This window comes from Paramormyrops kingsleyae, chromosome 6, assembly GCF_048594095.1.
Source record: "Paramormyrops kingsleyae isolate MSU_618 chromosome 6, PKINGS_0.4, whole genome shotgun sequence".
NCBI classification, from domain to species: Eukaryota; Metazoa; Chordata; class Actinopteri; order Osteoglossiformes; family Mormyridae; genus Paramormyrops; species Paramormyrops kingsleyae.
The window spans coordinates 23,029,129-23,054,131 of NC_132802.1; the positions used below are offsets into that span (position 1 = coordinate 23,029,129).

At 38.7% G+C, this 25,003-nt stretch overlaps 1 protein-coding gene across 4 annotated transcripts in view; it reads right to left on the bottom strand.

Moving 5' to 3' along the window:
* The window catches only part of LOC111842311 (receptor-type tyrosine-protein phosphatase gamma-like), a 155,637-nt gene that overhangs the window by 42,491 nt on the left and 88,143 nt on the right, over positions 1-25,003 (bottom strand). For all 4 annotated transcript variants that reach the window (XM_023808791.2, XM_023808790.2, XM_072712905.1 and 1 more), the window contains one exon: positions 4,159-4,254. In XM_023808791.2, the coding sequence (XP_023664559.2) occupies positions 4,159-4,254 (96 nt within the window). The remainder of the gene's footprint in view (positions 1-4,158; positions 4,255-25,003) is intronic.

Sequence of the window (25,003 nt, forward strand, 5' to 3'; positions counted from 1 at the left end):
AATTCCTTTCAGAGCTTTTTTGTTCCACGGTTTGTTTTGTTTTGCTGCCTACCAAAAATTTTTTAGGAAGAATGGTGCATTATTTGAATAAAGTGCAAGGACACAAGTACTTTTGGCCATGTCTGTTATAACTCATAACAGTGTTTCTTTATACATAAGTTTTCTTAAACATCTGATGTCAGTGACAAAGCAGCAGAAATGTTTCAGCGAACATACAATGACAGCAAGGCTGTCTATAAATATCTATAAAAAGTAAAGAACACTGTGGGTTAAATACTTTCAAAAGTAATAATACTGCCAGAGGGTACAGAGTATTGAAGAAGAGTATTATAACTAGAGGAAAAAGGCAGCATTTCTCTGCTATAAGTTGTCATGGGTAGGAGGGCTTGGATGCCCTATGTGATGCTATACCTCACACGTGGGAAATTAACACAATCTCACAAAGCGCTCAAATGTTTCTGGTCATGCTGATATTTTTGGCGTGGTGATTGCAGATGAGGCTCCAGCTAAACTGTTGCTTTAGCCTGGTAAGGACGAGATATTGTGTATATATTTCTGAAAATACACAGTGTTTTCTAAAATGCACAGGGCTGTTAGTGGTGGACAACTGTGCACTGTATTATCTCTATATAAAGAAAGACTGGATCGCATCAACAAGACAAGAAAAGAGACGCTCATTTTAACAGCAGAGCGCCAACTTGGTCTAGTCCATGAAAGCCTCCACCAGAGCCAACGTGTGACTGGGGACTAACTGCCTCATTATCAATGTTTGTCTTCCACAGCCCACCTGCTGCAACCAAGTTTCCTAGTGATCACTGGGCTCTGTTTCCATCTGACGACACACCAGCTGTCACTGCACATCAGTCCCCTGAATATGCCGAGACAAATATGAGATGAACAGGACACAAAAGCCCAGCTTCTGTTTGACTGCGGGTGCTGCACACGTGTCTGGGTGATAAGCACACAGCATCCCTGGGAATTCGGAAGCTCCAATGGATTAAAGCTGATAAGTACGGGTGTAGCATGGCCCTCTAAATAATATAGATCCTTAAAGTGCGGGTTAGCATGCGCACAGCGGGTGGGTAATTGTGGTAAACGATAGGGCTGTCAGTATTCAGGGGGAAGCCATTAAGGTTTATGCATTACAGTTTTCCATTCCTGCTGGGTAGTATCCGTACAAAAGTAACACCTGTGTTCTCATTTTATGAAAACAAAAAAAAAAATATGCAACCCATACAGTAAAAAAGAAAAAAATAATTAAGACAGTATAAAATGTTACTTCACACTAATCAGTGCACAATGAAAATTATAGTAGATATCAGTTAAACAATATGCAATTGTCTGAGAAATTAACACTTTTGAGAACTATAATAAATAATACACAAAAAACTAATAAAACTATAATAGAAAGCATAAGCGCTGACTAAGAAATACACATTTCCAATCACAGAGGGAAGCTTAACGTAATATGTACATGTCAGTTCTGCTAATCCACAAAAAGACTATAAAAAACACTGGCCTATAAAAAGATGTTGGCTTGTTTAAATTGTTTTTCTGAAATAAAGAAGATTAGATAACTGAGGATCAGTAACCAGAGAAATGGCCCAGTTCTTTATTCACTGTTTTTTTTTCTTATCAATAATAGCTCCCTGAGGATATACTGCCTTCAAGTCCAAGAGCCAGTCCATGAAAGCCAGAAGCACTGAGAGCAAATCCCCTGTGAATCAGACAGATATCTATGTGTGTGTATGTGTGTGTGGATTAGGTTTATATTACATTGTGGAGACCAAATGTCCCCCACAATGTAATAAAAACTTGTTTTTTGGTTTCTTATGGTTAAGGTTAGGGCTGGGTAGGGGTTAAGTTCGTCATGTTGTGATTAGTGTTTTCCCCATAGAAGTGAATGGAGAGTCCCCACAAAAATATAATTACAAACGTGTGTGTGTGTGTCTACACACAAGCAGGAAAGAAACTGTGAATGGAACTGTTCATACCGGTACACAACAAATGTACAGAAAGAGGAGTACAATAATATAGTTTCTATAATGCACAACCAAGCACACGAAAGGGAGCATACACTCGAAGCCACTTTGTATCGTTTGATCGAATAATCATGTTTTGTGAGTACATGTGATGGATCAAGTATCATCTATCTTGATTCTTGATTTATGTCATAATTGAATAAGACAGATAAAAATTACTGCTTTTCTGAAGTATTCTTTGAATTTCCTATTACAGTGAAAGCCAGATAATTCAAGTTGGTTAATTCACCCACAGAAATATGAGAAAAGAGTACAAACTCCAAACAAACAGAGCTGAAGCCTGCATTCAAAACCACACTCACTAGGAAATAAGACAAAAACCTATCTGTCATTACCCAGTGCCCCAGCCACCATACTGCTAAGATTACAACTTCTACATGAAATTGTACTGGGTGACTAAAAGCATACAGCGGTACACAGAGTCAGAACAATGCCAAGCTTAAAGTACTGAGCCTGATTTACAAAATCTAAGTGCCACACACATTTAAAGCATAAATCTGGATTTAGGCAGGGTTTACTGGATTAATATTGCCAAGTTTGCATTCATAAAATCACAATTCAAAATAATAAAACGAAGAAAACAGACAAAGCTCTTTCAGGGGTTTGTTAACTGTAATCCTTTTTGACCACATTTGCTTGGTTGTTCTTAATTAGAAGCTACGTGATAAACATGCTTGACTAATCGGCATTTACTTCACTGTCTTTTCCAAAGAGCCTCTTAAGTCCTTTTTTTATTATTGTGAAGCCAACATCGAGCCATTGCCATTGTAGAAGTGTGACAAAGCGTGAATATTTGAGACCAGCTCCAAGGCGGAACGAATCAGGGCCAAAGAGCGCCTCCTGCTGGCCTAAACCTACACTCAGGAAGACGTGTGGAGGGGACTATTTTTGGGTATTACTGACAAAAGCATTATAACTGCTAAATAATTTAATTAGTGAAACCCAAAGTCCGAAATGATAAGGATTTCATGTTTGCAGTTAATATTATACTACTCCATATCTCATACTGTTATGTAATATGTAAGTGAAAAACTTTTCATTCCAGGACTAGTTAGGGCACTTTTAACTATAATTAGTCATAGCTAGGGTTTTATGCACATTTTTTTATGTTTACGACATCACCACAATAAACAGAAATAAGCACAGTAACAATAAACACCCCAGTCCAGCATCCTGATCACTGCCGTTAAATAAATAAATCCAGGTGGGTCTGTCGTTGTTCACTGACATCCAGCTCTGCTCTTGCTTGCTACAACAGTAGAAAAAATTATATCGATAAAACTGCTATCTTTTGTGTTTCTATTTGCTAAAAAGGTTTTTTTTTCTCCCAGTGTTTTAATATTCCAGCACCTGTTTATTGCGGCTATATATTTACCATTGATAATACTGACAGAGCCCCATACCAACACCTGACATCAAACTAGAACACATAATGTCTCTGTTCGCTTTCAATCGCCTTGCTGTTTTGCTTGTGAGAAAAGATTTAGCATTTGACAAAGTGAATCATACGACACTAGCATATGAGGGGAGATGAAAATCACCATGCCGTCAACAAAAAATAAAAAAATATATAATTAATGAACGATATAAAAACATTAAATGCATCATCAAGCACCTGTCAGAAACATGATCACACAGAGGAAAACGTGTCAGCTGGTTATTTTCTGACACAACGCTATCACAGAAGGCACTACAAAATGCTGAATTCCCCACGGTGGACTGGGAGACACAATGCTTTCCAACGAGGCACAAAGACAGGTCTCAAAAAAAAAAAAAAAAAAAGGTGGAAACAGCCGCTCATTTTCCTGCACTCAGATGCCTCCAGGCCTATTTATTCTGCATGTATAAAGTATCTTGAAAGAAGAGAATTCCATCCAGCACCTCTCTTTCTACTCCTGCCTGCCCGGTCAAATGTAACGCATGCACAGGCACTCACAAGCACACACTCTCACACTCCGTGCCTCTACCTTTCATTTCTTCCTCACCAACACTCCTTATCTAGCTGAACGTAGCCAATAATGACTTCTGCACGCTGTTTACAGAGTACCCTCCAAGCGGCATGTAACGTCACCTTTCTCGAAGACCAAAAGACACAATGTCAAATCAACAGGCTTACCTGGAAGAAGGCCGCCATGGCTGCGATCACACGCCGCTCCCTTATAGCCGTGTTGAGGCTGTCAAAGTCATCTGGGTTGTACAGGTATATCTGAACCTGCAAGAGAAAAGCCACAAGTCATTACTTTAACTATAATAGCTTATGGTACTGAAGGGAATAACAGCTGAGAAAACAATAAATAAAACATTTCTTGGGAAACAGTCTCACTGTTATTTGTAAACTTATAAAGGAATGACAGCTATTAGCTCAAACATAAATTCTAACTTGACTTCCCTAAGTTCAGCCTTACCTAGCTTCAGTGAGAGGACATTAGGTCATATATTATGCTCTCCTGTTTTCAGCTGTCAGTCCATTTGTCTCACATTTAAGTGAAGAGATTCCAATGTCACTAAGGCCAGGATTTTGCATACCAAAGTCTCTGTGTAAGATTCAAGCAGAGAATTACACGACTGCCCATTGTTTGTGCAAATTATCCAATCATCCGCTGTCATGATTCAAAGCATTTCTTTCCTTGTGCCGGCTGGGTTTCATGCTCTCTCATATCAAGGCGGCATAAGTCTACAGGCCCGCTCAGCTTGATTAGCATCAACATCACGTACAAAGTAAGTTGTAAGATGATTTAGATTGCAGATCTTTTCACTGTGGGTCGTGTTGGCCTGCCGGTCTATTTGAATAGTACCAACGTCTCATGGCAAAATCATTCTGTATTTCTTTCAAAGCAGAGATTAAGTGTTGCAAAATTTGAAAAAGAAAAAAAAAATCATACTGAGAGCACCCTTGGGAAAGAGCAGATTTTCATTCTTCTTTCCTTCTACCTTTTCAGTACCTTTCTGGTACTGATTTCCCACTGCTAGAGCTAGATCTTCAGTTTCAGACAGATGTTAGGCTTGGCTAATTCCACTTCACAGCCCAGAGCTAATTCAGGGCTGCTTTGACATGTTATATGCCTATATACAGTAACCTACTCAAAGAAAGCACCACTCCAGAGTAACTGTATTGAGTGAACATATGCAAACATTAATCAAAACCAACAGCTTTACTGAGTTCTAGTAATGCACCGGTTTATCAAATATACTCGATTCACCAGAAAAAAACAGACAAGTTATCGTGGAAATAAGGCTTCGGTATTGTCAGTTCTCATAATGCTAATTAAAATGTTATTGCAGCTCATTTGACAGTGCTGCCAATGAACACAGGAAAGCATCAATAAGACTGTTGCAAATGCTTGTGTGACTGTTTGAGTTCACAATACATGCGCTGAACATTGTTATGCTGCCACTGTAACCTTGTTCCTACAGTATACGTTGCAGATGCTGTGCCCACATTCTGTCTTACTCTTACATGTGCAGCTCGCAAAATCAGTTCCATCTGTTCTATTTTCCAAGAACAATGCCAATCAAATGCTCCAACACATCTACATATTTTGCGAAAATAACACAGACAGCTCCTGGAAGATTCCGGAGATGTACTAGAATCTCATCCTGTTTGAATTCACTTACAGCTTTGCTTCTGAAGTCTTGCTGTGCCCTGCTCTCTTTACCCTTTGTAGAAAGCTGCATCTGTTGAATCTGGAGTGCTTAGACATACTGTACGAGGACTGGCTTGAGGCAAAAACATTGCTATACGTTGTATGTATAGAGCCTGTTTTACGCTTCGCTAACCCTTTGCCCATTTCAGAACCTTCCAGACCATTGATTCCACCTGAGAAAACCTAAATCACCAGATATTTCTGAGGAGGCACGCTACAGGTGACTAGACAAACCACATGCAATGACAAATATTCAACTATTTTGCAGGTATTTCAAATATATACCTTTTATACTACTTTCTTTAATTAGTTCAACTTTGGTTCTAACCAAGGTCATTGTTAACTGTTCTTTTTCCTCCACTGCTTTTAAGATCATTGCAAATATTCTAACCCAACACTGAAATCCCAATGCTTCTCACAACTGCCTGATTACAGAGCAAAAGGGCAAGAAAGACAGTCAAATTCAGCAGATTATGACTTGTAGTGCTTTGTCATTCAGCATTTTCTCTATAATCAGCAGAACTGACAAGCATGTCAAACATAACAAGCATGATTAATTGAAACATTCATTTGTCAACGTTACATTGAGTTTATATACATTTTTCATAATATATACCTGCCTTGTTTAAGTTTTAGGTACCTCTACTGGTGAAATGGTCATATATTAATAAATATTTGTCTAAATATTTATAATATTTTTCAGATTGTCTATCTGTTAAATAACTGATTGGCCATTCTTTAGCGACCCAAACAATAATGTTAATTCTCATTTATTCCTGCTTCTGAGAATGTACTGTAATAACTTCACCTGCAACTGGTATATAATAACATTTTAGTCTGCAGCTAAGGCATTTGGTTTAATTTAATTGTAATGATTTGATTCATTCAGGCTCAAAACAATAAAGGTTAATTAATTAAGATCTCAGCTGGAATTAAAATCAGCATACTAAAACATGTTGACTCCTTTGACATAGATGAATAACACAGACAAAATTGTATGAGAAACCTTGATATAGCAGACACCAAAATTAAATTTAATAGCTATTGTTGCTATGGCATCAATGATACAGTTCAGGCAAACGGTTCTATATTTTAGAGTATCTTACACAGTAAAAATCATCAAGCAATGTGGGGGGAAAAACTGTTTTACAAAAAAAAGGAACTTAAAAGGAATTATATACAAAAGGCAGTTTTGATAGCATATTTCCTATTAGTGAGTATCACTCTAGGTGTGATGGAAACTGCAGCCTGGAGTTACGAGGGTGGGGCACTGGAGAACAGGTTTATTTGGGTTCAAGGACTCCAAATCAGCACAGTGGGAGAAACACAAAAAATACAAGAGCTCTATTGGCAGGAGCTATAAATGTAATACACTGGGTATGGGAGCGGGGGGAGCAATACAGACTGAAGCAGGACTTGAGGTGTGTTTGTCTGTGGGTTGTGTATACATTACATTTTGGGGACCAAATGTCCTCACAATGTTATAAAAACTTGTTTTTTTTTTACCTTGTGGGGAATACTTATTCAGTCCCCACAAGGTGAAACTCATTTTTACAAAAATCTGTGACTGCAATCAAAAAACTAAAAATGCCAAAAGTCTTGTATTTTGTTTGGTTACTTCTGGTCAAGATTAGGACTGGGTAGGGGTTAAGGTTGTCAATGTTGGGGTTAGGGTTATGCCCATAGAGGTGAGAGTCCCCACAAAGATATAGATACCTTATCTGTTTGTATGTCTGTGTGTGTGTGTGTGTGTGTATGTGTGTTTTGTTGGTGTATGTGCGAGGGTAAATTTTACTTGAGAATACTTTCTACCTTCAGTCACAAATGAGGGACAAGTGCAATGAATCAATACAAACCGCCAGTCACCTGACTCTCAATCGCAAGGTGACCTTGTGTGTCAGGGTCGGTTCCAGTCCTGTCCCTTCGGTATGTCTGTTCCCTGTTTGGCCAGCAGGTGTTGCTGGCCATCCTGTGTCCTTAGCTCCTAGTGTTACCCTGTCCCCATGACTGCCGTGTGTCTTAATGGGCTAAGCCAGGGGTGGCCAATCTAATCCACAAAGGGCCGGTGTGTATGCAGGTTTTCACTGCAACTCCCTAATTAGGTCACTAATTAGAGGACTGATTGGCTGAAGAGTCCTTACACCTGGGTTTGAACAGCTGACCTACAGGTTATCCCAGAAACCCGCATACACACCGGCCCTTTGCAGATAAGATTGCCCACCTCTGGGCTAAGCAGTCGGCTGTTGTCCAGACTCCCCTTTTATCTCAAACCCAAGAGACTCACCATGTTTGTGTTTTTTTTCTAATATTTGGTTCTTGTTTTATTCCTGCTGTGTATTGTATTTTGGAATGGTTCCTTGTTTTGTACCTTTGTTTTATTCCTGCTTAGTGTTTGATTAATTGAATTGCTCTGCGCCTCCCCCTCATGTACTCCTCATTATCTGTGTATTTAAAAGCCTTTTGGCATATTGTGTGTTTGTAGCTGTTGTTGCCCCATGTTTGCTGCTGTTCCTCTGTGGCTGTTCTTGAGTTGCTCCCCGCCTTAGTCTCTGTCAATTTCCTGCTTTGTTTTTGACCCCCATTACTTTCTTGTCTTCTTTTTGACTTTTAATAAAGTTCTGTTTTTGTGATGCCATGATGTCCATCCTTAACATTGTGCCCCCCCCCCCTTTCTCATGACGTCATATAGATAAAAACACTTGCTGTACAGAAGAGAATTTGCACGGTATACCACAATGTTATCTTTCCTTTTAAGAAGAGTCAAGCAGAGCAAAGAGAGCTAAGCCTAACCAAAGAACACACACATACTCCCAGACGTGCGCGCATGCAAAATTAACAGAACCACATGTACACAAAGATAAGCACCCAAGAATGCAGAAACAGCCCATCTGTGACAAATATCCCACACATATGTCACCATAGCAGTACAGCTCACTGAGGGCTGGTGTTGGGGAGTGGGAGAGGGAGCTCAGGCTTAGTGCATGACAATGTTCTACACTGTGGGATTTAATAATGAGGCATGTCCCAGTTTGAGTTAATATAGCAAGATAAAAGGCTTCACAGCACACAATGCTTGCTTAAATGGATCATCACACACATGGTACACTACAAAGTAACTGGAGACATTTAACACCCTCCTGGTAAGATCTTGCTTAGTGCCTAAATAAATGCAAAACAAGAAGCATCACAACAAGGGCAAATGAGCTGTCATTTGTGTTGGACAGTTGAAATATGACACAAAGAACGTGATATATAAGTGAACTGGGAGGCAAAAGAAAATATTCCCACCTCCACACGCACGTATGCACATACAGACACACAGCGTAACAACTGCATTTAATTGGGTACTCAAGGTGTTGCACAAAGGATGAGGTCACCTTGTAGGACATCTCTTGCCATCGGGGAGACTGAGAGAGAAGGATGGATGAAATGTGCTGACTGTACTCAGAAGAAACCTAATTGTTATTGAGGCCGTGTGGACCTCCTGTCTGTCCCTTTCTCTGTAGGTATGGTAAGGTGGTGAGCCGTCATGCCTGCAGCTACAAGGTACACTTATGCATACGCACTGAACGCATGAGGAAAGGTGAACACCAAAATAGGCGTTACAACACACACCTGAAAAAGCTTTGACCTGACAAATGACCAGATGTCTTTCGGACATTACCCGTACTCAAACCCGTGTCTGCAGCAGAACACATTATTTGCTCTTGCGAAAAAAATAAGTATAATTCTGGGTTGTGTCAAAATTGCCTCAGATTTATGTTCCATTTAAAGCTTTTCTTGCAGACACATTATTTTTTTTTATTATTTTTTGGAAACGCTGCTTGATTCTCATAACACCGATGACAGTGTGCATGTTTGAATTCTTATTAACAACTTGAATGCAAACAATTTTACTGAAGGCCTCCATGTTCCTTTGACAGTGATTAATGAAAACAATAAAACGAACAACAGTAAAAATTCAGGCACATTAAACAAAATGCTTGTCTAGGTATATTTTTTACTCTCTCTTTAAACAGAAAGCAAAGAATTGCAGTGCTTTCTCTGTGACAGAAATGGCAAATGAGTCACAAGTTTGCATTCAGTTTTGCAGTCACTCTGTGGAACCAGAGGGGTAACGAAAAGAAACTGCAATCAACATTTTCAAATCCCCTTTAGGTGAATGATCGTATGTTAATGCTTTTAAATTAGATCTTTTAACTAAATCTTTATTTTCAAAATCATTAATATCATTTCAAGTTAGGGGACCTGCAAAGAAACTGCATAATAATGAAAAAATAATAATAATTCACCCACTTTCCTGAACTCCTTATTGCACTGCAAGGTTCTAGAAAGCTTGGAGCTCAGGAAGTACAGGGCACAATTCATCAATAGCCACGCAAAGGAAAATTTTGAGACAGAAGTAAAACTGCATATGCTCGGATTTATGGGCAGAAACCAAAGCACCCAGGAAAGCCACAGAAACACAGGAAGAACACAGAGTTCATAGAACCAGAACAGAAAACAAGCCCAAATAAACAAGCCCTAAAGGTGTAAGAACATAACAGTGCACACTGAACCTCCACACAACAAAAACAACCCCTTATACACAATATCACTTTATTTGATGGGGCACAGATATTTACAAATAACTCACTACTGAAGTACAAATTATGAACAAATCATGAAAACATATAGTTGATAGTTGCGATAAAAGATGCGTCTTTATGTAGTTTATTTTATTGCATATATATTAATTATATGCTGACTAGCATTTGTCATTTGTACTGTTTTATTTCACATGAACAGAACATATATATATATTTATTTTAAATCTGCCTCAGAAATTTCTGATTTCATTATGTCTCCCTTTACAAGGAAGGTGTCTTGGAACAGATTCATTAATGATGAACAAAATGAGATCCATATTTCTCTTGTGTTATTCTTTACTTGTTCCTTCAGTAGTTCACAAGGGTTTATAGAATTAACAAATATACTAAAATAGTAACTGCTTGGGATGCAAGATGCACCATGTTTTATTAATAACGAACAAATTTGAGATCACTATCTAACTTGTGTTATTCAGTACTTGTTCCTACAGTAGTTCCTTCAGCAGTTCACAAAGGTTTACATACTTAATAGATATGGTAACTGCTTGATACAACATTCATCACGATTCATTAATGATGAATTAACATGAGATCAGTGTGTAACCAAGACTTAGTTTGTGGCTAGTTAATACATAAGTATAATACTATTGGTGCCCCGTCAAATAAAATGTTACCCAATATTGTAAACATCCGTAATAATACAGAACTTAATTTGAAAAGGGTATAGCTTTGAGCTTCCGTTGTCACTTTTGGTAATGCAGTGTTACACTGAGGACAGAACTGATGGGTAGTGACACCTCCGTAATACATCGTGAGGAGCCATAAGAAGGGACCATACATTCACAAGAAGGTCACAAACTTAAAGAGAAATTGCTTTCTGGAGCAAGATAGCATAATACATGGAACGGGGGCTGCACACTTTGCCTGTGATTTGAATACCATTTCCGCCATTTGTCTAAGGACATAATCTAGTATAGGTTTGCGTGGTTGGGCCCAGTGTTATGGAGATAACGGAATGATTCATAGTTTTGTGGATGACATATTATTTAAAGTGGGAAATTATCTTCATACTGGTGTGCCGATTATTTAGGCAGACACAAAAAAATAACAATAATAAAAATAAAAGCTGTTTTAGGACAGCGGCATCCATTTCTGAAGTTATATTGTATTCTGAGGACGAATGTCAAGCTAGAGAAAACATGGCTCCATTGGGTAAAATTCTTGAGTGGATCGTTAAAGTCTGCTTAAATGCTTGTCTCCATATCTCTGCGTGGTATCACAGCACCTCCCCACACAGTAAAGTAAAAGGGCCCTCTGTCTGCTTTATAACTTCTGAGGATGTGGTTTGAGAGGATTAGCTGACTGTTCATAGGACCTGGATTTCTGCACCATATAAATTCATATTTTGAGGCACGCACATAACCTGTGTGTGTGTGTGGGGGGGGGGGGTGATACTGTGATAAAACCTGATATTTTGATGTTTTTTTTGCCCCCACAAGGGAAAATTCAATTTAATAAAAATCTATGACTGCGATTAAAAAAACTGAAAATAACAAAAGTCTTGTATTTCGTTTGTTTACTTTTGGATGAGGGGCTGGTTTGGGGTTAAGGTTGTCATTGCTGGTATTAGGGTTTTGCCCATAGAAATGAATGGACAATCCCCACAAAGATATGAGTACAGGTCTGTGCGTGTGTGTGTGTGGTCCTATTTTTTTACCTTATGGGGACCAACTTCCTGCAAGTGCAAAGTGGAAGCACTTAGGAGCAACAGAAGCTAAGTCACAAAGTGGCAGATCACGCAAGTTAATGTGCGGAGCGGCAGAGTGCAGCGCTCTGTCGACTACATAAGTGCAGAGTTCCAAACTTCTTCTGGCATTAACCTCAGCACAAAAAACTGTATCCCAGGAACTTCAAGGAATGGGCTTCATGCAAGTCTGCGAGACTGCGAGCCAGAGCTTCACATCTGACATCAGTGCCTGACCTTCTGGATGAATGGGCAAAAAATCCCACAGACACATTCCAAAATCTTGTGGAAATCCTTCCCAGAAGAGGTGCAGCTGTTATAGCTGCAAAGGGTGGACAAACTCCACACTGATGCCTATGGATTTGGAATGGAAGGTCATAAAAGTTCCTCTAGGTGTAATGGCCTGGTGTCACAATACTTTTCTTCATATAGTGTATGAACTCATGCATATGCAAATATATAGGATAGCAGTGCTAGAGCTGCTGGAGGAGGGCAAGGGTGTGAGAGGCATAGTGAGCATTACACATGGGGGAAGGTCAGTCTTTTCCAGTGCTTAATTTATGCCAGAGGTCAAAGCTCAGAGTAGCTTGCACCCCACCACCTCAAACACTGAACCCAATATAATTAAACTCAAAACCAATTTGAGTGAAACTTTGGAATTAATACAAAGTGAACTAAAGAAATGTATATTTATAAAACTGGTTGCATTGTATGATTCTTTTGAAATCCACCCAACTAAATTAGTACATTTCACTTATCTGACTTGTGATTTGAAAAGGAAAAACCACACCACACACATGCTTATAAATCCACAGCTTTGCCACTACAATAGATGAGGTTACGCACCAGGTTGCTACATCAAAATAATAAAGTAAAAAAGACGAGCAATATTTTTGAATTTTTATGGAAAAGCAACAAAGCCATGGGAACCCAAGCACAGGAGTAATGACCCAGAAAACCTGCCAGAAGAATAATAAGAGGACATCATGGGGAGGAGGAGCGTTTGTGGATGCGAATGAGGCAACGACCGCAAAAGGGACAAGAAAAGTACAGCACAGATGAAAAGTTTGATACAACTAATAGATAGAAAATACTGCATTGTTTCAAATTTAAGTACTTAATAGTGCATTATCATTGTTAAAGACAATGATATTTGTATGTAAAACATCATTGCGCTCTTCATGAGCTCCGGCACCTCAGAGTTTACAAATTAAGCATTGGTCTTTGCACAAACCAATTTGTCATCGACATCATACGCCCCATATGAATTTCATTATACTGAACTGATTCAAAATTGGCAGAGACGTCAGGCCTACTTATTGGGTGCAAGCCGTTTGGACACATCTTTTCTGAGCATGCGAGAGCTACCGCTATGCCAGCTGCATTGGTCAAAGATGACGGCCAGGAGCTGTGTAGCAGCTGAATGCACATGAATGGTATTATTCTGGTCTAGGAGGAGGACTGGTGCTAGTTCTGATGCAGTACCTGCCACCCAAAGACCTGTCAGGTGACCAAACTGCCAGCCCCCAGCAAAAAAGTACTGTAGGACCTGGAGTGCACTATTTATAGTGGAAATGCCCAAATCCTACCTTCAAGGCCTTTCGGCCAGCGTGGTCGATGGTGTAGAATAAACATTTGAATTCAGCTAAAATCATACTGTTAGGAAAAAGAGGTACACTTGAAAAGTGGAACAATGGATAACCTTTACTAATCCCTTTCATGCGCCTCTACCCTCCCTTAGACTGTGCTGTGTTATAAAATACCTTTTTAGCTAATGAAGAAGAAATGCAGGCTGAAAGCTGAGCTGACAAGCACGCATTTAAGAAAGACAAAAAAAGTGCTTATTACTTAGAAGGTACAAAAAGTTGCTCATTCCAACTAATTAAAGCTAATCGGCTACTTCCTGGACTCCATTAACTGCAGCCTTTAACAGCGATCGTTTGGTGTCTGTCTAAAATGCCCATAGTGAGATATATTAACTATCTATCTCAATTCAAACATTATTAAGTAGCTTAGCCATTTAGCTTGCCCCTAGATAATCCACCCTCCTGAACACACTGTGGTCCATCAAGTCTGACTCACAATTGCTAAACACGTTTAAAATTACAACCACAACAGATGCTAAAAATAAAGCCATAGTTAAGCAATAACAATTGAAGCCATAAACCAGTAATGAGATAGTAAAATAGCATTACTTACAAAAGTAAGTCATTCTCATTATCACCAGATGATCCTGTTGACTTTCTCTTACTATACTAATCAGTAGTTCTCATTTGTGTCCCTAATTATATCCGTTGTGACTCCAGCTGGCTGCCTGAACAGTGAACAGTGAAATAAGGTTGACTGCTGTTTCGATAGGTGCCAATTTCAATTTTTTTTTGTGCCTGTACATTTTAATGATTCTAGCTAATGATCAACTCCTATTGTGAACCTCCAATAATTTATTTAAACTGACAGAAAATTAAATTCAATGTCATCAGTTTTCCAAAAACTCTTGTATGGAATGGGAGCACCCGCACATCCTGGAGAGCCAATTGTGGTTTCATGTTTTTTCTTCTAATTTTAGGCACTAACATTTGAAAGGTGCATCAGTCCATTTGCTTTAATTCCCCGAGGCAATATTTTTGCCTTACAGAAATGCTTTGGTTAAATGATGGAACAGCTGTCCTTTGGGATAAGGCACTCCTGCTTTCAGTTCTGAAGTGGTTCAACTCTGTTAGCTTAGCAGTCACTTACTGCGCCTAAAGGAGGGGGACTGGCTGTTTTAGCAAGGAGCTGGATCTGTGATGCTTTGAACTTCAGTTCAGCTGCATTTTAACAGTTTACTCACTTTCAGCACCTTATACAAATGAAGGCAAAATCTCTGGTATGCAGGCCTACAGTAATCTTTCACAAGGTTTATCCTGGTCCTGACAACCACTAGAGTACAGACAACATTTATATTACAGCCTGAAAGAACCATCAAGCATTTGTTGGACTGGAATCTCATCAAAGAACAGAACTGCTAAACCAAAGTGCATCAAGTAGTATATTATAACAACACATGTAAAATAGTAATGTTTTTGTCAATTTTCCAAAGTTCTAACTAAGCAAATTAAGTTAATGTTAAGTATCTAGAACAACATTATTTATTCATAACAGCATTTTATTAGGATGTTCTAAATGATACTGTATCTGTTATTACACTATTAAATTAACAGTAATGTGTTTTCTGCAATCTCTTGTAACCATATGAATTAATTTTAATTTATTTCTGAATTAAAAATAACCTTTATTACAACAGCACTTAAATGTTTTAAGTTTTAACCCAATTTATTAGTTATATGAGTAAGTGTTTATGATAATTTCTTCATCACCGTGTATCTATGTGGAGGATATTCAGTTTTATGTAATATTAACAAATTTACAGATTATACTCATTTTCACAAATTTCCAATTATAACTGATTATTTATATATCACAATAATCTCGTCCTCTCAAATCTTCCTAAAGGGAGCTATAATGAAATCAGAAATTTCTGAAGCAGATTTAAAATATATATATATGTTCTGTTCATGTGAAATAAAACTGCACAAATGCAGGTCAGCTTATAATTAATTTACGTGCAATAAAATAAAATAAACTGCATAAAAATCTTGTATGTCTAAACAGATCACCAACCTTGTCTTTGGACATTTAAGCTTGTGTATTTTAAAAGGCTCACCGGTTCATTTAATTTGACCCTTGAAGATTGATCTATTAAGTATTTATTTGGTAACTGAGGGTAAAATTCCATGGTACATTTGAATTATAATTAAAGCAAGAAATTGCCCCTAAGTAAGTCTGCAGGGCTTTACAATAAACTGCAGAGAACCTACAGTCAATCAGACTCCATTTTGGAAATTCCATCCTTGAAAATACCTGCATTTGAGTGCATTTGTGTGTGTGGACAGATATGTATGTGTACACATACAAAATTTGTGGCATGACTCAAATCCAATTATGGTTAGCTGGGCTGGACCATAAATCCAAGTTATGTTCAAATATATCACGGAGAGAAGTGACACCTTAATGCATTATTATTACAAATACCGGCTTAGTGAGAGAGAACACCAAACATCGCCCTTAACTCACTCCCACCCACCTACCCCCGAGTCATTTTTCAGAGTGAGGTAGGAGCAAGTCAGCTGGCTCATTGACTCTAACAGTTTCTTATTTTGAAACAACAGACGTCAACGTCGGAAGGGAGATGAACGAGCGCTGGTGCGGCTTTCAGAAAATTCATCAGTCCTCCTCCATCTTTCCTACATGTCTCTACTCTTTTCTTTTGCTAAAAGAGTAACCTGCACAAATGGACATTTTCCTGGACACAGAATGAAGCCATAGCACTGCAAATGTCTTGGCGACACCATTTTTGCTCTCATATTAATCATACATATGTTGCCTGATTTGTAGGTGAAGACAAATGTTTGTCGGGTTGCTCTTTGACTCAACACTGAATGCATAAAAGTGCAAGCACATCCTGATGTGAGGGAAAAAAAAAACTAAACACCAATCCTACAGAATATGTGTCACTTACAGAGGAATGCAGGCTGTAGAGTGTGATTGTGTAACAATCAAATACATGTTACTGGTTTGGGTCATAAAGTTTTGGATGTGTAGACTAGGTTTAAATATCAAGGTCCAGAAAAAGGAGAAAAATAAAGGACATCTATAACATGCTCCCACAAAACAAACACCTTCTTTAACAGCTCTATGTGCAAACACACCTAAAAAGTGCAAAAGCTATTTAGATGTTATTTTAAAATCTAATTCTGAATATTGTGCCTTAGGTTTATGAATAAATAACTGTAATGAATTGTCAGTCAAGACCTCCTCACAAAGACATCTTAGTTAGAGTCAATTATGGTCACCATCAGGTCAACAAAATTTATTAAGATAAACTAATCATCAAGGAAGCATTTCTCAACATCCAAAATGCCACAATGGCTGAATGTTTATTTAATCAAAAAGAGTAAAAATACCATATTACAGCACATGTGGAAAATATCTCCCTAAAGCTAAAGGGAAAAACTGGACACGATGATGACTGATGATGTTAAAGGGTTGTGGTCATTCGCTAAACTGCATTGAAGTGATTATACTCATACATGTTAAAGGTCTGAAGTTGATAGTTCATAGATGATCTCTTGGGTAAACAGAAACAAGGTACGGTGGTGACACAGCGTGCATTACTGGGTGATGCCCTGTTCCCAACAAGGCTCACGCGATGGCGATATCCCCTGGGATGAGCTTCCTCTGGTCAGGAGATCATCTACCTCCAGGCTATTGCAGCAGAAGTTTTGCTTAAATATTGCTTATTGGTATGTTTATGCAAAAGTGCCTGAAGTCCCCAAGACAATGTGGCCAGCAACAAAAACAAAATATTCAGAGAATGGTCAGCTTCAGTACCTATCTCCCCTGCCAAAGTGAGGACAGGAGCTTTCTGAGCCCCCGCTGCTCCCAAGTTGCATCATCTGCCTGCCATCTGCCTTGCCTTGGAATTCAGTCCAAAATTCAGTTTTTGTTATTCAAAATGACTATGGAACATGTTACTAAGGTGGAACTGACAGGGGTGATTATCTCATGCATAACTGCTGTATACATGGAGCCCAGCAAACCAAGCACAAGACTGGAAACTACTCTATTCTTCATTCACATCCTAGGGTAACGTGTAACATCATAAAATCACATTTTTAGAATATTTAGCCTCTATTTTGGACCAGTCTGGGTCTAGGACCACTTCAAAGTAAGTCCCAGGATGTCTAAATCTTCCTCTGGTAGGCTTCAAGATGACACATGTTTAATAAACATACCTGTGTGTTGACATATGTACGCACGTGACTATATTATTCAAAATATGAAAGTATTCTCATCTATATTGTGAAGCAAAATAACTATTTCACAATTCAGATGTGCCTCTAAATAAAATCTGTTATTTCATTTGGTAATTAGCATATGATAGAATCGTGCTTCATATATAAGCCTATGAATATTGTTAGAGTCTGTAAACCGCCATGCTGCATATGGCATGTACTGTAGATTATTAGAGTTAATTCACAAGTCAATTCATAAATGAAAGTTGCTTGGCATATCTCTAGTAATGCCTATTTATTTTATATAACGGAATATCTTGTCTCATTGTATGATGTTTTAATCACAAGAGGGCCTTTATTCACAAAAGACATCATCCATCCATCAATTTTCCAACCCTAACCCAGCACAGGCAGCAAAGGGCACAAGGAAAAGGGTATACTGTACCACCAAGGCACTGCAGTCCAAAGGCATGAGGGTATACATGCACAAAGTCCCAGAGCTCGCCATGAGCAATTTAGAGATGACAGACAAGAGAAATTTATAAAATATTAGCAAACTGCAGAGGTATCCCCATCCAGTGATTAGTACACTATGTTTTGTTTGTTTGTTTCTTTGTTTGCTTGGTTGGTTGCTGTTAATTTTGGTCAAATCATTTGATTCATAAAGGCTTATGAACTTTGCAGTTTATAAATAAAAAAGTCCCTGCTGAGACTTGAATCAGGATTCTTCAATCACAACCATTTTTCCTTAACCACCTGCTGCCTGAATACAGAAGGCCCATAGTTCACGGTAAGATGCCAGACACATCCCTAAAAGACAGTGGGAGACAAATTAGACATCAAATCAATAAGGACACTAATAAGCAAGGCTCCTGTTTACTGGAACTGGGACACAGCTGTACCATCATCTATCCATCCTGTGAAGTGACGGATTGGTGGCTGTTACAACGGAACATGTGACTGTTTGATGCAATGCTGGACACATCTGAAATAAATTTATATTCCCAAAAAATAAATAAATAAAACAAATAAAATATAAAAAAAACACAAAACAAAAACAGACAGCAACTGCAGCAGGATTATTAAAGCTGAAGAACTAGGGCACTGTATTTCCCCTCCAGCTGTTTAAGAACGGATGTGTATGCACCCATGTTCAGGAAAACAAATATGACTCCTACTTGACAATGCAATAAATTAATCTTAATGTTGAAGATGCACATCCCAAGTTGAAAACATCAGAAACACTTTTGTTGGGGGGTGGTGGGGGCACATTAGCTTCCAGTGGCTTCATAACAAACAAAGATGTAAATTGCTGAAGCGTCAGAACAGAAATATGAAATATGAAACGAAATATGATTCAGCAGACCTAATGTGACTCATTCTTTCCATGTGTCTGTATGTGCTTATGTCTGCTTATGAAGTGTATGTGCTTATGTCTGCTTATGAAACGTATGTGCTAATGTCTGCTTATGAAGCGTATGTGCTTATGTCTGCTTATGAAGCGTATGTGCTTATGTCTGCTTATGAAGCGTATGTGCTTATGTCTGCTTATGAAGCGTATGTGCATGCATGATTTAAATATAGATAGGGCCCTTATGTCCAAATCCCACCTTGCCAGGGCACAGTTTTGCCTCATTGCCTTTTTTTTTTAATGTCCCAGAATTTAGTAAAAGATTTAAAGCGAATGTTTTAAAATGTCAGAGTAGTGGTATAACTCATGTGTTTTTTTTTAATCATGCATTTATTATCGTTAATATTTCTTTCTTGAGTGGACAAGATATTCCAACATGACACCTTGATTTCTTTTCTGTGTTTTTTGCATTTTGACATATTTCACAAACTTCACTTACTAGCTAGTCTCTGCTAGACGTAAGACCTGTGTAAGAACCTCTGAGATGCAAATCGTGAATAATGATATTTTAGTGAATTTTTGCGGGGACATTACGAATTAATAAGCTAGAGTATTAGTGAAAAGCCACGTCGATGCATTTTTAAGTTTCATTTACACGTTATGTTTCAAAAGGTTCAGGTACCATTAACTAGACAATTTTTACAATATCCATATCAAATACCAATAATAATTTATTTGGTATTTCTTTAAAGTGGTAACACAAAATGCCGACAAATGAACATACATCTTTAAGACGGTGATCATAATAATAAACCTCAGTTTATTCAGTCACTCCACCCCCCCCCACTCTGTACCTGACAGGGCTCCTCCTCCTCTATGATTCATATTTAATCCCTGTGTGCATGCATCTAAGCTAGAGCTCACCAACCAGTCAATTGGCAAGACATTTGTAGTCGATCATGACAGAACTTACAATTCCAGTTGCCCCCGGTCAGCAAGAGATACTGGAGGTACCCCGTGCCCCAGTCAGCAAAATACCATCGTAATTCAGTTGCCTCCTTATTTTCTTTGCAAAAATTACTGTCACTATAAAAAAGCCTTACACTTAGGTCTTAATAAGAGTAATAATAATAATAGTCTGAAACCTTTGCCTTAATTTTTTTCTTTTATATATAGTGAAAAATATTTCCACAATAGAAACAATGCCATACACATCACCAAAATATGAACCCTTCATCGAAGTTATGAATGCCTGTCCCAGGAATAGCTCTGCTAGACTACACCATTCCATCTTCCCCGGATGCTCTTAATATCGTACTTTCTGCTAAAGTAAACGTCTATGCAAAATATACGGCATATCTTTTTGTGTGGTGTGAATTTTTGCCCAGGTGGAGCACATCGAATCCTTGGGTAGACAAGTCAACGTAATTCTATGGTAACAATTCCTTGTTGTTTGAGGCTGTTCTAGCAAGACCCTCACAGTCAGAAGGTAAACATCAAACTTTCCCAATGTTGTACAACTACAAGTAAACACTAGCCAAGGAGACACCCAAGACAATTTTTCACTACCTTCAATCATTACAGAGGCATACATTATTTGAAAGAGTGATAATTACTGAGGAAATTGAACACATGGTTATTCATGGGAATCTGCATAGAACATGGACGCCTCTTTGCCTGCGCATGGTCTCTTTTGCCAGTAGGTAAGGTCGCAATAGAAAGAGCACTGAGCTGTCAGCAGCTGAGCTACACGCTGGTGCATGACAACTGGGGGCGTTTCAGCAGCACCACGCCACCTGGATGGGATGACGGCTCCAAGCGCAACTACAGTCCAGCTGCTCCAGCAAAATGGCCACAAAGTGATGCTCCTAATTTTGACAGCTCCTCATTACGACGAGCACAAAACCAGCTCATCTGCTCTTGATCGGAGAGAATGTACTGGAGTGTCTGACAATGCAACAGATAAACTGGCAACACTTGGTTCATTAGAAGTTTTGTAATACATCATTAGGGCTGAGGTACTCAGCTTCCAAGGGACAGAGGGCCACATTTCATCCATAACAAACATCAAGGCCTGCGATGTATTATCAATTATTATTTCTATTCAATGTATTTAGCCTACTACAGCTATTTGGTTTGCTGGGGGGCAATTTAGAACTGAAACTTGGGGGGTATTCCACGAAGCAGGATTAAGGGAAAGTCTGACTCATTTCGACAAGTCTGGCTCATTTAAGTGCAAATTCCGTTCCATCAACGTGTCTTAAATGAATCCCCGCTGAGCTACCATGGTAACTTAGGTGAGTGAACAAGTCTGCTCCGGACCACGTCCGACGTGTGGGAACAGATTCCCAAAAGTTCGTTTCGTCGGACGAAATTCCGCGATCTTACTACTCATGTCATGTAATCTGTTGAATTATGTGTCCTCATCTGACATAATATTTTACATTATCTGATTGAATTATGTTGTTAATCTGTAAGGTGTACCAAAATGACATGATTTTGTTTGAGTTAGCGGGAGAGTGACTCTTGTTTAAACGTATATTTAAAAATGGAATCCTGCAGTGAGTGCTGTGAGTGAAAGCACGTCTTAGCATTCCAATTAATTCCAAAATAATTACAGTAAAATCCCATTATAGTGGACTCGCATATAACGGAATTTCGCCTATAATGGACAAACAGTTTGGTCCCCAGGGCCGCTTTTAGCTGTAGTTTTGTTCGGCTATAACGGACATGCAGGCTCCGCCTACAAGGTGCGTGGCGTGCCGGTGATATCCAGCGCAGATACATAGTCGGGATTATTATTAGTCACCCATCTGGTCAGGTAAAGTTGGATTACTACATGTACAATATAATAATCTATACCACAAGTGTGTCTGCTGGGGTGTGGCATGAATAAACGATGTCCTGTAGTTGTGTTCTGGGCATACAGCAAATCTGGATATAACAAACTTGCCAGGTCCCTTGAAGTCCGTTATAATGGTATTTTACTGTAAAATAAAAGCGTACGCATACTGTATTACAAAGGTCAAACATGAAATGCAATGACTGAAATTGGGGAAAAAAATCTGTTAAAATAATATGAACAGGAAGATATTTTTATATTTTGTTTAGTCACTGTCTACTTTGAAAGTTTATTACTAAAATAGCAAAGACAAGATACGGTTATTTGTGCAGAACATTTCACACGGATGTGATTGAAAGTATTTTACGGTGATCAAATAACATTATACAGTAATAATGACACGTAAACTCAACGCAGAAGGTTTCCCCTTGGCTATGGGGATCGAACCAGCAACTTTCACGTTATAAGGCAACAGCATAAACCACTGCACCACAATGTACTAAGCGCTTGTAACATTTACGTAATGGCACTAATAAAAAAGTAACTATGTCGGTTCCAGTCTCTTGTTTGTCTTAGATACCTGAGGTCTGCTTGGTGAAACATTGTGCTCATTGAAATGAGTATGAAGATTCCACTAACAATGATTGCCTGTGCACTGTTTTTTCCTAACAAGGTTTTTTATACAACATACTTAGCGGTAACTTGATCTTGATGACAGTTGTTGATTTTAGGTCTAGCTTATAGATCGAAGAACAGTCATGGACGACAAAGCACTGGTTGTAAGTCGCTCTGGAAAAGAGCGTCTGCTAAATGCTGTAAATGGGAATGTAAGTATAACTAAGACCCTCTTTATTGAAAGTGCTTCTGTGATCCACATCCTCCACTAGCGCGCAGAAATCGCCGCCAGGAGCACCCTGAACCCACCTATGCTGCTTAGCCTCTCTTGTGATCATCACACCGTAGTACCTCCAAAACCACTGTTACTCCTGTGGCCACAGAGAGAGCAGAGCAGTGCAGGAGGTTCCTCCACTCAGCTGCTCCTTATCGTCTCACATGTCCCATTGCGAGATACACAAAAACGCAAAGCGCGTTAGCTACTGCTCTCACACCCAGGGGCCTGTCTCACGATGCCTGTAACCTGTAAGGGAAGTGCTAATGAAGCAGTACCTGCTAACAGAGCCCAAAGGGGTGTCGTATTAGTTCAGGAGCCATGACGAGACAAAATTAACGAGTCACAGGGCAGAGGCTCGGGGGGCTTACGGGGGCTATGTATTTTGGTTATGCTTTGCAAATCCCTTTATTAGCTTTGCTACATTCACAATGGCTGCATAACAGAGACACTCAAGATCTCATTACTCTTTCGTTTCTATACAATAACTGATAACATCCAGTTTGGTGTCAAAATATTGTTTGGTTTGCCTGTCTAAGGGTTTATACACTGTTAAAAATGGAAAGCTTTAATGGCCCTGTTTTAATACTTAGGGTTCCTCATAGCACTGTAGGGAGCCTTATAGCACCCTCTGATGTTATTCGACACCTTTGAATTCAAAACTTTTTCATTGGGAACCATTTCAGTAAAAAGGTTCAATAAGCACACCTTTAAATGAAAGGAACAGTGTCGCAGGACAGTTTCAAATTACCTTCCCGTAATGGATGACACTGTAACAGTGTTTGGTTTATACTTCATGGGAATTAGTCATATATTAATAGGTATTCTTCTAAAAAGTGAACAAAAATGTAAAAAAAAGTTTCAAGTTGAAAGCGAAGTTCGCAAAAAACATAAAGTCATACCTGGCAGCCAACTGTTCTTAGTATCAAGTCTGGAAAACAACACACCAGATACAATGTTTAAACATTGTCGCTAACTAGATAGCTAATACAAACCGTAATTTCTGCAGCTAAATTTGTAGCTAACTAATGCTCATCAGCACGTCTGCCGCTTGTCAGCTTGACTGCTTGTTTTAACACTTCTGGTGAAATTCACTTCTCAGCGAAGACGTTTCCCAAATAAAAAATAGCAGATGGTACTTTGCAGCATTTTATATGGCAGCTTTATTTATAAAATGCGACTTGGTGACCACACAGCGCCAGGTCAGACAGCTCGCCTTCTCCAGATGCATAAAGAGAGATGTGCAGCAGAGAAGGACTACACACCACATACCAAAGCCATTAAAGAGTAACTCTTTACTCAAGGGGCACAAGTAACTTACAGTATTGACTCAGATACTACTAAAGTACAAATCATCAACAAATATAGTAACTGCACGGAATACATGGACCGTTATGATTAATGTTGAACAAACATGACATCACTATGTAACTAACACTTAGTTTCTGGTTAATTAATACATTAAGTAAGAGTGTACTATTACATTATTTGTACCCCCTCAAGTAAAGTGTTTGTGATTTTCTTTCAGTTCTCTGTATTTCTTTAGACTGGGAGAAATGTGCAGGGAACGTGCTGTGCCTCAGCTATTCAAAGAGAGAGTCTCACACATGTGCTGCATTGACCAAGTTAGAAGATTTTTTCCCCGCTAAGTACTACAGTATGTGATGTATGGTCTGATGGGGCTTTGACTGCGTTTTATAGCAGAACTATTGTGAAAAAAATATGTTTGATTGTCAATCTAAAGCAAGTATGATAAATTAATAAACATTCTGTTGTATAACATAGGTCAATATGTTCAGTATCTGTATATATTTAACGTTCTGGAGTATTGAGGAGTTATTGGCAGATACCCAAGTAAACCAAAGTTTTTTTTTGACTGTAAGTTGCAGACAGTTATATGTCAGATGATACTGATTGCTCACTGAGCTTGAAAGATGTTTAACAGCTTTTATACAACTTTGTGTTTGCATGTGGCATTACACAAATTCTGGATTTATGATAACAGTGTTGTAATTACTAGGTGGTTAACACTTTACATTACATTAACTGAACTTTCATAATGTCTTTT